We start from the raw sequence: 12308 nt of genomic DNA, 5'->3' as shown, positions 1-12308 counted from the left end.
TATTAGTAAAAAAATAAAGTATATTAAGGTAAAAGCACATTTTCAGACATGTAAATGTCTTGGGCTTACAAATAACTTGGTAATGTAGTGATGGGTTGGGGATGTCTCTCTCTCTCTCTCTCTCTCTCTCTCTCTCTCTCTCTCTCCCCCTCTCTCTCTCTCCCTATCTCCCTCTCTGTCTTTGTGTGTTTTTATTCTGTGAGAGACCTTACCACTCCCTCTGCAAATGTGCAGAACCGGTTTGACGTGTTGACAAGCTTTGAGTCATAGTTGCGCAGTATATGGATAACTGCTCTTTGTAAACACAAAACACACCCCCAGCAAAGACATATTAATGAATTACAGCTAAATGTGAAGATAAAATATCTCATAGCATACTCTTCTTTAACCTCAACCTTCAGTAGGTCTTGCCTAAATTAATAATGGAGGGAAAATAGATTTCAATAAAGGATTTTATAGTAAAATGCAATAAAATGACAGAAGAATGAACCCACTGAAGAAATGAGGTCAGTTTTAGCAGCTGTTGAATCACTGCATGTGAATGTTTTTTACTCACTGTCTTATCACCTTGTTTATGTGACGCATCCATGTCTGGTTCATGACTACAGCAGCACATTTGTGTGATGGAACATGTACTTTTTTTTAAGATGATGATTCACCATTAAACAACTTTACACATACAGATATGTACTTAAGGGAATTGTTTGTCATAAATCATACACAACTTAGAGTGGGTTATGCCTAAAGCAAAAATAATAACAAGTATATTTTCTGAAGTTAATGTAAGTGGTGCCTGTTGTGGCAACACTGTGCAGTTAATAGGATGCTAACAAATGTAGTTGCTACAGTGGCTGCCCTACCTTGGGTGGTTGCTAGGTATTGCTACGTGGTTTCTAGACCATTGCTAGTGTTTTCTGGGTGGTTGCTAGGTCTTTGGTTGGTTGTTCTGGGTGGTTGCCAGTAGAGCCCAATGTCATGTCTCTGATATTCTGGTGTTGTTTATGTTCCTATACAGTTGCTAGGCTCCTCTGGATGGTTGCTAGGGTGAACCAGTAACCAGGTTGATAGTTACAGACTAGTTGTCTAGTCAAATTTCTGAAATTGAGATCTATATAAATAATCTTTCCATTGATGTATGGTTTTTTAGGATAGAACAATTTTTAACCAAGATACAACTATTTGAAAATCTGGAATTTGAGGGTGCAAAAAAAAAAAAAAAAAAATCTAAATACTGAGAAAAAAAGTTGTCTAGATGAAGTTTCTTAGCAATACAGATTACTAATCAAAAATATTTTTTTATATATTTAGGCTAGGAAATTTACTAAATATATTCATGGAACATGATCTTAACTTTTTTTTTGCCATAAAAAATAAAGAAAATCTATAATTTTGATCCATACAATGTATTTTGGGCTATTGCTACAAATATACCTGTGCAACATAAGACTGGTTTTGTGGTCCAGGATCACATATGTTTATATATATATATATATATATATATATATATATATATATATATATATATATATATATATATATATAGAACACATATAGAACATATATAGAACATATGTGACCCTGGACCACATATTTTAGAGCTTTGGGTAAAACGCAGCACTTGTCATTGTCAATTTATATTCAGTAATATTCTACAAAATGAGATAGGCCTAGTAATATGTTACTGCCGTGGATATTCCCAATCATAACAACCAAAGCGTCTCAGATGGAAAAACGCTGTGCCACCAAAGTGTTCTCAAGTGCCACCACCTTGAATCATATGCGGGGATGATCGTGCTTTGCACATGGGCCCTTTTTATGAATGATTGGAATTCATTAGCATATGCATGTTTAACTGTCAAATCTGAAGTTTTCTAAGCGTTTTTTTTTTTTTTTAATCAAGAGGTGAGTTTTAGGGAAGTTTTTATGCAAAAATTACTCTTGAGTTTACTCTTATGTTTTCGGATGTTTAATGAATGAGGCCCCTTGTGTGTAATTGGGAGCACACTGATTTGGAAGCCAGAAGTGTACTTTGCCTGCGCACATTTGATTCATCTCAGCCTGTCAGACAGCGTGGGAGTGCTGCGTAATGATTGTTCAGTACCAGTTATTATTTTTCGTCCCGGAATGCCCCACCAAGCTCTACCCAAACATCACATGCCCTGTTGCTTATAAAAGTAGCAGAATTCTCAATGAGCCAGAGCGATTCAACACCTTATTCATGTGTGTATAACAAACAGATTAAGATGAAAAACAATGGTAATGTTTTTTTTTTACATTTCTTAAGCACTCTTAATAATCCAGAGACAAATATACTTAATTTGCAATATACTATCAATAAAGTCTCAAATATTTATATAAAAATTATTATATTTGTTTTCATTAAACATTATAAAGAACACCATTTTAGCAGTTTTTTTGGGTATAGTATGCACCTGCTAGATCATTGTCTCATGAATGGACTTGTGATGAAATGCCACAGGAATTAAGATAATCTCTTTTTACCAAAAGTTGGCCTCTGAATTCTTTCTGGGATATATGGTGAGACTGTGGGTGTATGAATGATGAAACTCAAAATGCCCACTGGGTCAAACAGTAATGTAGACAATCCCTTGAGCCCCATACATACAGTCGGCATCTAGTCATAGCTGGGGATGTGGCGAGGGCGGAGTCGGCGTGGGGGAAAACACTGCGAACATCGTGTGTATCTGAAGGACAAAAATACACATATTGAGCGCTCATTCCCAGAGACGCATAGAACAATTTTAGTCTCTTTTAACTTTAATATTCATATACACAAGTCCATATCGATATTTGATTCATTTTACAGCCCTAATATAGATGTATTCATTCAAAAATAGCCAAATTCCCGTGACGTTCTGCTTTATACAGCAAGTTCTATTTTTGACTGGATTCCGCGATTCAATCGTTTCGCAAACACAGACGGGGTGAATTTATGAATGAAAGTGTAAAAGTTCTGACACAAAACTAAGTTGTTACGTGTCCACATACTTTTTTAAGTGGGTAAACGGGTTTATGTTCGACACTAGGCTAACGTTACATAGTTTTGCTTCAGGTAGAATGATAAGGCTAATTATATATGCATGCCACTTTCTGAAACAACCTTACACAGTCTTGATAACGTTAATAATGAACACGATGTTAATATAGCCTGCCTGTGATGAATGCCGACTGCACACATACACATGCTTAGTCTTGGGATTTCCACAACTTCCCTTGATCATCCTCACAACTTATTGCTTGTAGCCATTTTGTCATCCTTTCCGGTTCTGTATATTTATTAGGAAGGATGTAGAACTTCATTTCATAATTTGTTAGTTTATTTGAGGTACAGAAAATGACACAACAACTCTTCGGCATGATTGTCCCGTGTATTTCAATTGGCGCCAACACAATGTTTTCCCCCACGGGCTAAATTCACATCACGTGATGAATGGTTCATCTTACGTGTATACTTCAACAATAACTTGAACTTCAACAAAGAAGCAACTGAAAGGAACATGTCCTGTCATGTTATTCATGCTAACAACTGCGTGTATCCAACCCTATTTGCCCAGTTGTATTTGCACACTCAATTTTACTTGTGCTTGATTTTTGAGTTACACTTAATTACATATTTGACAAGTTTAATTTATTTTGCTCTTATACGCTCCAGTATTGCCATTGAAATCCATGAAATCTTTCAATTACACAGAAGTTTCTTTATAGTGGAAAATGGTTCTTTAGGTTTTTAAAATGTGTTTTACATTAAGAATTTTTTTATAATTTTTTAAATAACTATTAATTTCAAGATTTTTTTTTTTTGGTGGGGGGGGGGCAAAATTGTGGTTATATGGTATCACCTTTATTTCTAAGATTGATGTGCTTGTATTATTATTATTATTATTTTTATTATAATTTGCGTATACTTGTGAGTTTACTCAAATTGGAATGAGATTTGAGCAAGTAATCTATTAAGAAGACTATGACTGGTGTCCCAATTAGTGTCGCTTGTTGAGGAAAGGTCTACTGTTATGTTTCTAAACAATCTGACTTTCGCCTTGTGGGCAAACAAAAAAACTAACAAAAAGTCCCGTAGACTATCTTTGAAGGGACAAGAATATCATGGACTCTTTACATTTGTCTTTAACACGTATAAGATTGGATCACATCTGACCACATTAAAATAATGTGTAAATACTCCCACAATACATTTTGATCTGATTGTGACTGGATCATTGAACACTCATTTGGGTGTGGTCTGGCCACAGTTATTATGGGTGTATATACAAATGAAAGATAAGTGAGGAATAGGTCTTGAGGTCTGATTTTTCAGGGTGGGATATACATTTCTTACAAAACTATCGTGGGTTTTTCTTCAAACGGTGTACAAGACAAACAAATAATTGTCATACAAAAGTCATTCTTATTCTTACATTTATTACATTTACATTTATTCATTTAGCAGACGCTTTTAACCAAAGCGACTTACAGATGAGGACAGTGGAAGCAATCAAAAACAACAAAAAGAGCAATGATATATAAGTGCTATAACAAGTCTTAGTTAGGTTAACACAGTACACCTAGCATGGGATTTTAAATAATATAATATAAAGAAAACAGATAGAATAAAAAAAGAATAGAGCAAGCTAGTGTTAGAGGTCTTTACACATACACACACACACACATACACTTGCATAATTAATGAAAAGAAAATAGAATATAAAAAGATTAGAAAGGTAGTTAGATTTTTTTAAAGAATAGAATTAGAATAGTGAGTGTTAAAGTTAGAGGGTCAAATAGAGATGTAAGAGATGTGTTTTAAGCTGATTCTTGAAGATGGCTAAGGACTCAGCTGTCCGGATTGAGTTGGGGAGGTCATTCCACCAGGAGGGAACATTTATTTAAAATGTCCGTAAAAGTGACTTTGTGCTTCTTTGGGATGGCACAATCAAGCGATGTTCACTTGCAGAATGCAAGCTTCTAGAGGGCACATAAGTCTGAAGTAACAAATTTAGGTAAATGCGTGCAGAGCCAGTGGTAGTTTTGTAGGCAAACATCAATGCCTTGAATTTTATGCGAGCAGCTATTGGAAGCCAGTGCAAATTGATAAACAGAGGTGTGACATGTATTCTTTTTGGCTCATTAAAAATTAATCTTGCTGCCGCGTTCTGAATTAATTGTAAAGGTTTGATAGAATTGGCTGGAAGACCTGCCAAGAGAGCATTGCAATAGTCCAGCCTGGACAGAACAAGAGCTTGAACAAGGAGTTGTGCAGCATGTTCCCAAAGAAAGGGCTTGATCTTCTTGATGTTGAATAAAGCAAATCTGCAGGATCGGACAGTTTTAGTAATGTGGTCTGAGAAAGTCAGCTGATCATCAATCATAACTCCAAGGCTTCTAGCTGTTTTTGAAGGAGTTATGGTTGATGTGCCTAACTTGATGGTGAAATTGTGATGAAACGATGGGTTTGCTGGAATCACAAGCAGTTCTGTCTTGGCAAGGTTGAGTTGAAGGTGATGGTCCATCATCCAGGAAGAAATGTCTGTTAGACAAGCTGAGATGCGAATAGCTACCGTCGGATCATCAGGATGGAATCAGAGGTAGAGTTGAGTGTCATCAGCATAGCAGTGGTATGAAAAGCCATGTTTCTGAATGACAGAACCTAATGATGCCATGTAGACAGAGAAGAGAAGTGGTCCAAGAACTGAGCCCTGAGGCACCCCAGTAGTTAGATGTTGTGACTTGGACACCTCACCTTTCCAAGATACTTTGAAGGAACTATCTGATAGGTAAGACTCAAACCATTGAAGTGTGGTTCCTGAGATGCCTTTTGCCAGTAGGGTTGATAGGAGGATCTGGTGGTTAACCGTGTCAAAAGCAGCGGACAGATCAAGCAGGATAAGTACTGAAGATTTGGATTCCGCTCTTGCCAGTCTAAGAGCTTCAACAACTGGGAGCAAGGCAGTCTCAGTTGAATGTCCACTTCTGAAGCCAGATTGGTTGCTGTCAAGGAGGTTGTTGTGTGTGAGAAATGTGGAGACTTGGTTGAACACAGCTCGTTCTTATGTCTTTTAAGTATTTCATGACACCAGTGTTTCTATAGTATTTTTGTTATTATTTTTAAATTAGTGGGTTTTTGTCTGATTTTAATTTTTTAATTTCTACAGTTTTTATTAGTTTTAAATAAAAAAAAATTCTAATTATTTATTTTAGTTTAAGTTTTAGTGATTAACCCTAAAGTGCACCAGCTGGCTTGATGCTCAAAACACAACAACAGTTCTGCTATGGATTTCTTTGGAACTGTTTGTTGGCAAAATAGAGCAAAAACTTGTTTAAAATTATGTCCATGAACAAAATGTCTCTTAATATTAATCATAACTCATATGGAACATTAGTATAAAATAAATCAGTATCAGGTCTGTAATCATGCTCACTCGTTAAAGCAGTTCTCTTGCTCTTATGATATTGCATAAATATTTAATGATTTAATGTACAAAATAAATCTCATACCAAAACCTTGTTCTTTCTTTTTTTTAATAATTAAATCCCTTTGTAAATTTTATCTGAATAACTGCATTTTTGTGGCTATTTCTATTGTTTTTCGTGGCATTTTGAGGTGGATTCCCAACAGATTTTTGACTTTGCACAACAGTAGCAAAAGCCATCAAATTAGAAATGTATTGGTTACATTTGAAGCAAGACATTTTACATCAATACACAATACACACTTTTTTACACTCCAGGTAGGTTGCAGTTCTGGAAAATTGTTGCACTGAAGACTGTAAAGAGTTTATTGTGGTTCTAAGCTTAAATTCTTTATCTTATTAAAGGTTTTATTTTATTTTATTTTATGTTTGCTGTTAATACGAGTGTGAATTTCTTTTTCTTTAGCTGTTTACCCTCAACTTTGTTGTAGTTCCAAAAAAAAAAAATAATAAACTCCATAGTCTATTGTATTCTTGTATTTCTCATAAGGGTTATCGCAAACCCTGATTTCCCAGTGAAACAAAGTCAAACAGCAAAACGGATTAAATAAAGCAAATTGTTGTTGTTGTTATTTGTCCAGTAGAAACCAATCCTGATTTGATCCCCAAAAACCATGATTCTTTAATTCATCAGAACTGAATTAACATCATTTATTTGATTTGTCCCACTAGGTCGCTGTTTGATCCCTAAAAACGTTGGACCCTGCCGAGGTTCTTTTCCTCGTTGGCATTACAACGCTGCATCCAGCCAGTGTGAGGAGTTCATCTTTGGAGGGTGTATAGAGAATAACAACAACTATCTCTCTGAACAGGAGTGTTTTAATGCCTGTAAAAATGTGACAGGTAATGATGATCACATTGCACTAAGGCCGTGGTGTACAGTCGGTTTAAAGGAATTCCCTTATGTTGTCATTTATTTGTCATTCTTTGTCGGTATGCTTTTTCCGCAAAGGAACACAAAAGGAGAATTCTGAAGAATCTCCACTTGGCTCTTTACTACACAAGAATGTCATTTGTCACACTATAAGAAAAACATCAGTGCAACTTTACAAGTCTTTTGACATTAATGTTGTTTTTTACTGACTATCTTCTTGCTACAGTTCCCAAATTAAATGTGGTGTCAATGGTGCATGTCAGATGCCAATAATTATAACAAGCATAACTTTTTTGTGTGCGTTTGCCATACAGAATGTTATTAATCATGTGGCATATTTCCATTTAAGAGCTACTCTTAAGCTGCTGTAGATGGCAACATTTAAAAATAAAAAACGAAATTCTCCTTTCGTGTTCAACCGAAGAATGAAGCATGTAGGTTTAGTACAAAATGAGGATGAGAAGATAATTAATTTTGGATGTGTTGCTCTATATGGCCATACATTTTAGCATAGAATGTTTGTTTTTGCAAATTGCATTTTTACATTTTATACCACCACACCTACAATGTGCAACCCTACCCCAGTCCCAAATCAGAACAAAAGGACATATAAAAAAGGTGTAATGGCTATTTATTTTGGAGGATATTTTTGGCGAAGATCCTTTTGTGGAGTCCATAAAGAAATAGTTTACTGACCTTGGTGATGAGCTTGATTATCCCCTTACTAAAACTTATAGAGTGCCTTTGGGATGATTGGTTGACCACCTCAAAGCATGACCTTACTGATGCTCTTGTGTCTTGAACATTAAAATTTCCTCATTTAATTTATTCACCCTCGTGCTGTCCCAAAGCATATGACTCCCTGACTTCTCTGCAACACAGAGATTTTTTGAAAAATGTCACTTGCCACTTCAAAAACCACAACCAAAAAGGTGATAAATCAATGTTAATGTCAGCATGTTTTGAAGTGATCAATGAGTGCATTGAGAAACTTGGTCAAAAACATTTCAACTCATGAACAGCTGGCCAGGAGCAAAGGTTTGGGGTTTAAAAAAGTTTTAAATATTTTTTTCATACACCCCTATCTTATGGCTTCAGAAGCCATTGATTCATTAAATGGGGTTGTGTGGATTATAGTTCTGTTTTGCATGCTATTGGAAGCGCTAATTTTGCATGTTCTCTATACTTCCAACATGGACATACAGAGAAAATTGTTTTTGTGTTCATCTGAAGAAAGGAAGGCATATACATCTGGAGTGGCATTTGAGTAAATGATGAGAGAATTTTTATTATTTTTGGGCGGTGCATCACTTTAATTTCAAAAGCGGGGCAAAGCCTCCCTTTGCTACTATAATAGCTTCCACACGTTTGGTCCTTCCACATTATGCTGCTTCATAAATGCAGGATTTTCCTTTGTTCAGACACGAGAGCATCAGTGAGGTCAGCTCCTGATGTTTGGTCAATGCTGGGGCATTTAGATTTGTCTTCACGGAAAAAATTGGAATAACCAAACCTATTAATTAGATGGAGGTCCCCACATACTTTTGACCATGTTTATTACTTTATTGCTTCCTTAAATAAAATCTCAGTATCTCATAGACTTTTACTAAGTAATGTTTTCTCAAAAATTGTCTGTCTGCAGGAAAATCTGGAGATATGAGAAAGCTGCACCCTGAAGGTATATTTACTTTAGATCTCTGATTAGCCAAATATACCGTGTACAATTTCCTCAGGATTTGCTGGTTGTTTAAATTAGTGTTTTTGTTTGTGATACAGACTGTACTTCGTCGTGCGAAGAAGACGAAGTTAAATGCTCTAATGGCTGCTGTGTGAAGAGCGAGCTTGAGTGTGATGACCAGCAGCAATGCAGCAATGGTTCTGATGAGGAGAACTGTGAACAATGTGAGACACTTACCATGCACACACATCTCATGACATGTACTCCATGGTTTTAAATGTATGTACTTTACTTTTTAGTGAATAATGGCCTGACTCGACTTCTAAGGATTGAGGGGAATAAAAGAGGTGGGTTTCATATATTGTGTACCGGTAGCCTGACATAATTAAAACTGCCATAATTTACTCGCTCTCATGTTATTTTAAACCTTTATGGTTTAATTTTTTTCATGGAACACAGAAGAAATTTTATAGAATCTGCTTTTCTTGTTTACATAACAAAAAAATGAAAGGGGCTGTTAAACTGCAATAAAGACAAAAAAAAGTGCCATAGAATAGTCTGTACAACCGGTGCTGAAGCCATTTGCTTTATCTGATGAACAGACCAAATTATCCTTTTCATGTTGTTTATTAAAAAAATGCATTGCACAAATTTTTATTTTAAGTCAACACTATTGGTTCTCATTACATAATTGATCATGATACAGAGACAGCATTTTGTACATGTGGAAGTGCTAATGGGACTGGACTTTTTGGATGGACTTTAATATTATTTAATAGTGTGTGTTATTATCGCCCTGTATTACTATTGCTCCTAGATAAACATGGCTTGATTTATGAACAGTTAGTATTGTCTATATATATATATTTTATATGATCCCACCAACAGTTTGTGTGTAAACACCATTTCTTCATCCACTTTAATTCTCTTCTAACGTCTCTTTTGTGTTATAATGGTGTAGCACACTGCACAGATCCACCTGCTGTGGGCCCATGTCGAGCCAGTTTTACTCGTTGGTACTATGACCCTCTTAACGAAAAGTGCCATCGCTTCACATATGGGGGCTGTGATGGCAATAAGAACAACTTTGAGACATCAGACAACTGCATGAGCAACTGCTTAGGTGTCTCAGGTATGAATGGTGCTCAGGTTTCAACAAGATGTATTAATGAAGATGGCTGAAGTTTATATTTGATGTATATTTCTGTCTGTCTTTATAGAAAATGATGTGTTTGCCAGAGGATTGCTTGTAGGCGATGACAAGGAGGAACTAGGAGAAAGCCAGTCAGGTAATCTTTGTGTTTGCAATCAAATACATCTTATTTATCATTACTCTAAGGAGAAAGGAAGGATCCTGATTGTATTTTTAACAGATTTTTGATCATAACAGACTTTAAAAAAATCCTTATCCTTAGTTGACATCGTATTTAGTTTTATGGTAGCTTATTTTATTTGCCGGTTTGATTGTTGTTTTGCAGAACATTTTTAAATAATTCTAATAACTTTCAGAACTTTAGAGTAAATTTCATGAAACAAAATAAAACATTTATTACCATTAATATAGGACATAAACACTGAATATTTTTTAATGGTCCAGAATACGGTTTAAAAAAATCAATAGGATCCTTCAGAAGTCGAGATGAAGGCTTTGATATTTCTCTCACATCTCAAAAAAAGAAAAAAAAGGTGAAATAATAGGACAGATCTGTGCTCTTAATTGTGGATTGCCTTTTTCCCCCTCTTAGCTTCTGTTGCCCTAGCTGTGGTCTTGGTTGTCGCCATCTTGGCCGTTCTGGCTGTGTTGGGCTACTTTTTCCTCAAGAACAAGAGAAAAAGCCATCAGCCGGTGGCCACCAGCAGTCCTCCAGTGGTGTACAGTGATGATGACCAACAGCTGGTCTACAACACCACCACCGCCAAAGCATGACAAAATCTTTAAAAACAACATAAACTTTAACATCTTTTCTACCATGTAGTCTGCCCCTCAGACTGATGCTGACTGCAGTGTAGAATGGGCCGAATTAATAACTAATAACTAAGCTGTTCAGGGTTCCCGACATTTACATAAAGCCATTTTAAATGTTCAGTCACTGAACCAGGTCTTTTATCTCAGGTCTTAATGATCAAGATGTTAATGTGGATTTTTAGAATTAGTGTATTACATTACATTGTTCAGACCTGTGTTTGTGTTTAGGTAGAAATAACTCATTATAAATGGTCTACTACCATCTGAGAGTTTTACATTCTCGCACTCGACAAAGCACTTGGCAAAAAACATATTGCAACTTTCTTTTTGTTTCCCGTAAAGCCATATCATTTATCATTCTGGTTATTTCTGAGGGGAATTTGAATGTCTTGACTTGCGTCTAGAGGCTATATTAATATTTCCATTACATTTTAAAGTACGTATGTTTTCATGGTGTGATAATTCATTGTTTATATATATATATATGCGGTTTGTAAGATTGCTTGTTTTATTAGCCCTATGAATCCATGAGATCTTATTGCACTAAATGTTAAATGTTTGCCAGCTTTTTGCTCTGTTTATTATTAAAGAGAACTTAATATGAGTGCTCTGAGTGATATTCCAGTTGTTGAGTACTGAGGTGAAACAGTCTTAAACACTGGGGAGAAGAAACATAGTAAACAAACCTACATTTGATGCTTTTGTGTTTCTCTATATGGGTCAAGAGTGTTAAAGAATTACTAAAATGTTTATTGTGGGTGGATGTGTTTCTTAAAGATATTCATCTGATTATTTCAGTTTTTTTATGTTTACATATTTTAAATCGTGTAAGTGCCATAAGTGAATAAGGACATGGATTCAGGAGCTTTGATTTTAAATAAAAGAGTTTCTAATTACATTTTTGCATTTATGTTATGAACATTGTAGTGACAATTTCATGTGGAAATGCTATTTTCAAGATTAATGGCAGACAGCACAGTAGCGACACTCATTGACAGGAACAAGTCTCAGGTTTTGTGGAGGTTACTGTTAAACATAAAACACAAATGCAGAGTTACGTGTTTGAACATGGATAGAACATACGCTCTTAGCACAAGTACAAACAGACTAAATTCCTATTTAGTGGACACTAAGCATAAGCGGGTAGAATTAACAACAATGTTTATTGATTTTTTTAAATCTTGGAGATTGTTGTAATCGGTGGGCTGCTCATCCACTAGAGGGGGGAATTTCTCTTTGTAAAATTATATAAAGAATTCATAATTGCTGAAGACAATTTTTTGTCACAGTTATTCACTACATACT

The 12308-nt window shown here is 35.5% G+C and overlaps 1 protein-coding gene across 1 annotated transcript in view; it reads left to right on the top strand.

The window, feature by feature from the left end:
* Positions 1–11899, top strand: part of spint1b (serine peptidase inhibitor, Kunitz type 1 b) — a 14938-nt gene extending 3039 nt beyond the window's left edge. Inside the window, exons 4-10 of the mRNA XM_059513287.1 lie at positions 7158–7328; positions 9002–9037; positions 9136–9261; positions 9337–9384; positions 9999–10169; positions 10258–10326; positions 10783–11899. Of these exons, the coding sequence (XP_059369270.1) occupies positions 7158–7328; positions 9002–9037; positions 9136–9261; positions 9337–9384; positions 9999–10169; positions 10258–10326; positions 10783–10964 (803 nt within the window). The 3' untranslated portion in view covers positions 10965–11899. The remainder of the gene's footprint in view (positions 1–7157; positions 7329–9001; positions 9038–9135; positions 9262–9336; positions 9385–9998; positions 10170–10257; positions 10327–10782) is intronic.
* The last annotated feature ends 409 nt before the right edge of the window (positions 11900–12308 follow it).

The sequence above is a fragment of the Carassius carassius genome, chromosome 27 (assembly GCF_963082965.1).
Source record: "Carassius carassius chromosome 27, fCarCar2.1, whole genome shotgun sequence".
Taxonomy (NCBI): domain Eukaryota; kingdom Metazoa; phylum Chordata; class Actinopteri; order Cypriniformes; family Cyprinidae; genus Carassius; species Carassius carassius.
This window is presented reverse-complemented; position numbering and strand designations above follow the sequence as displayed.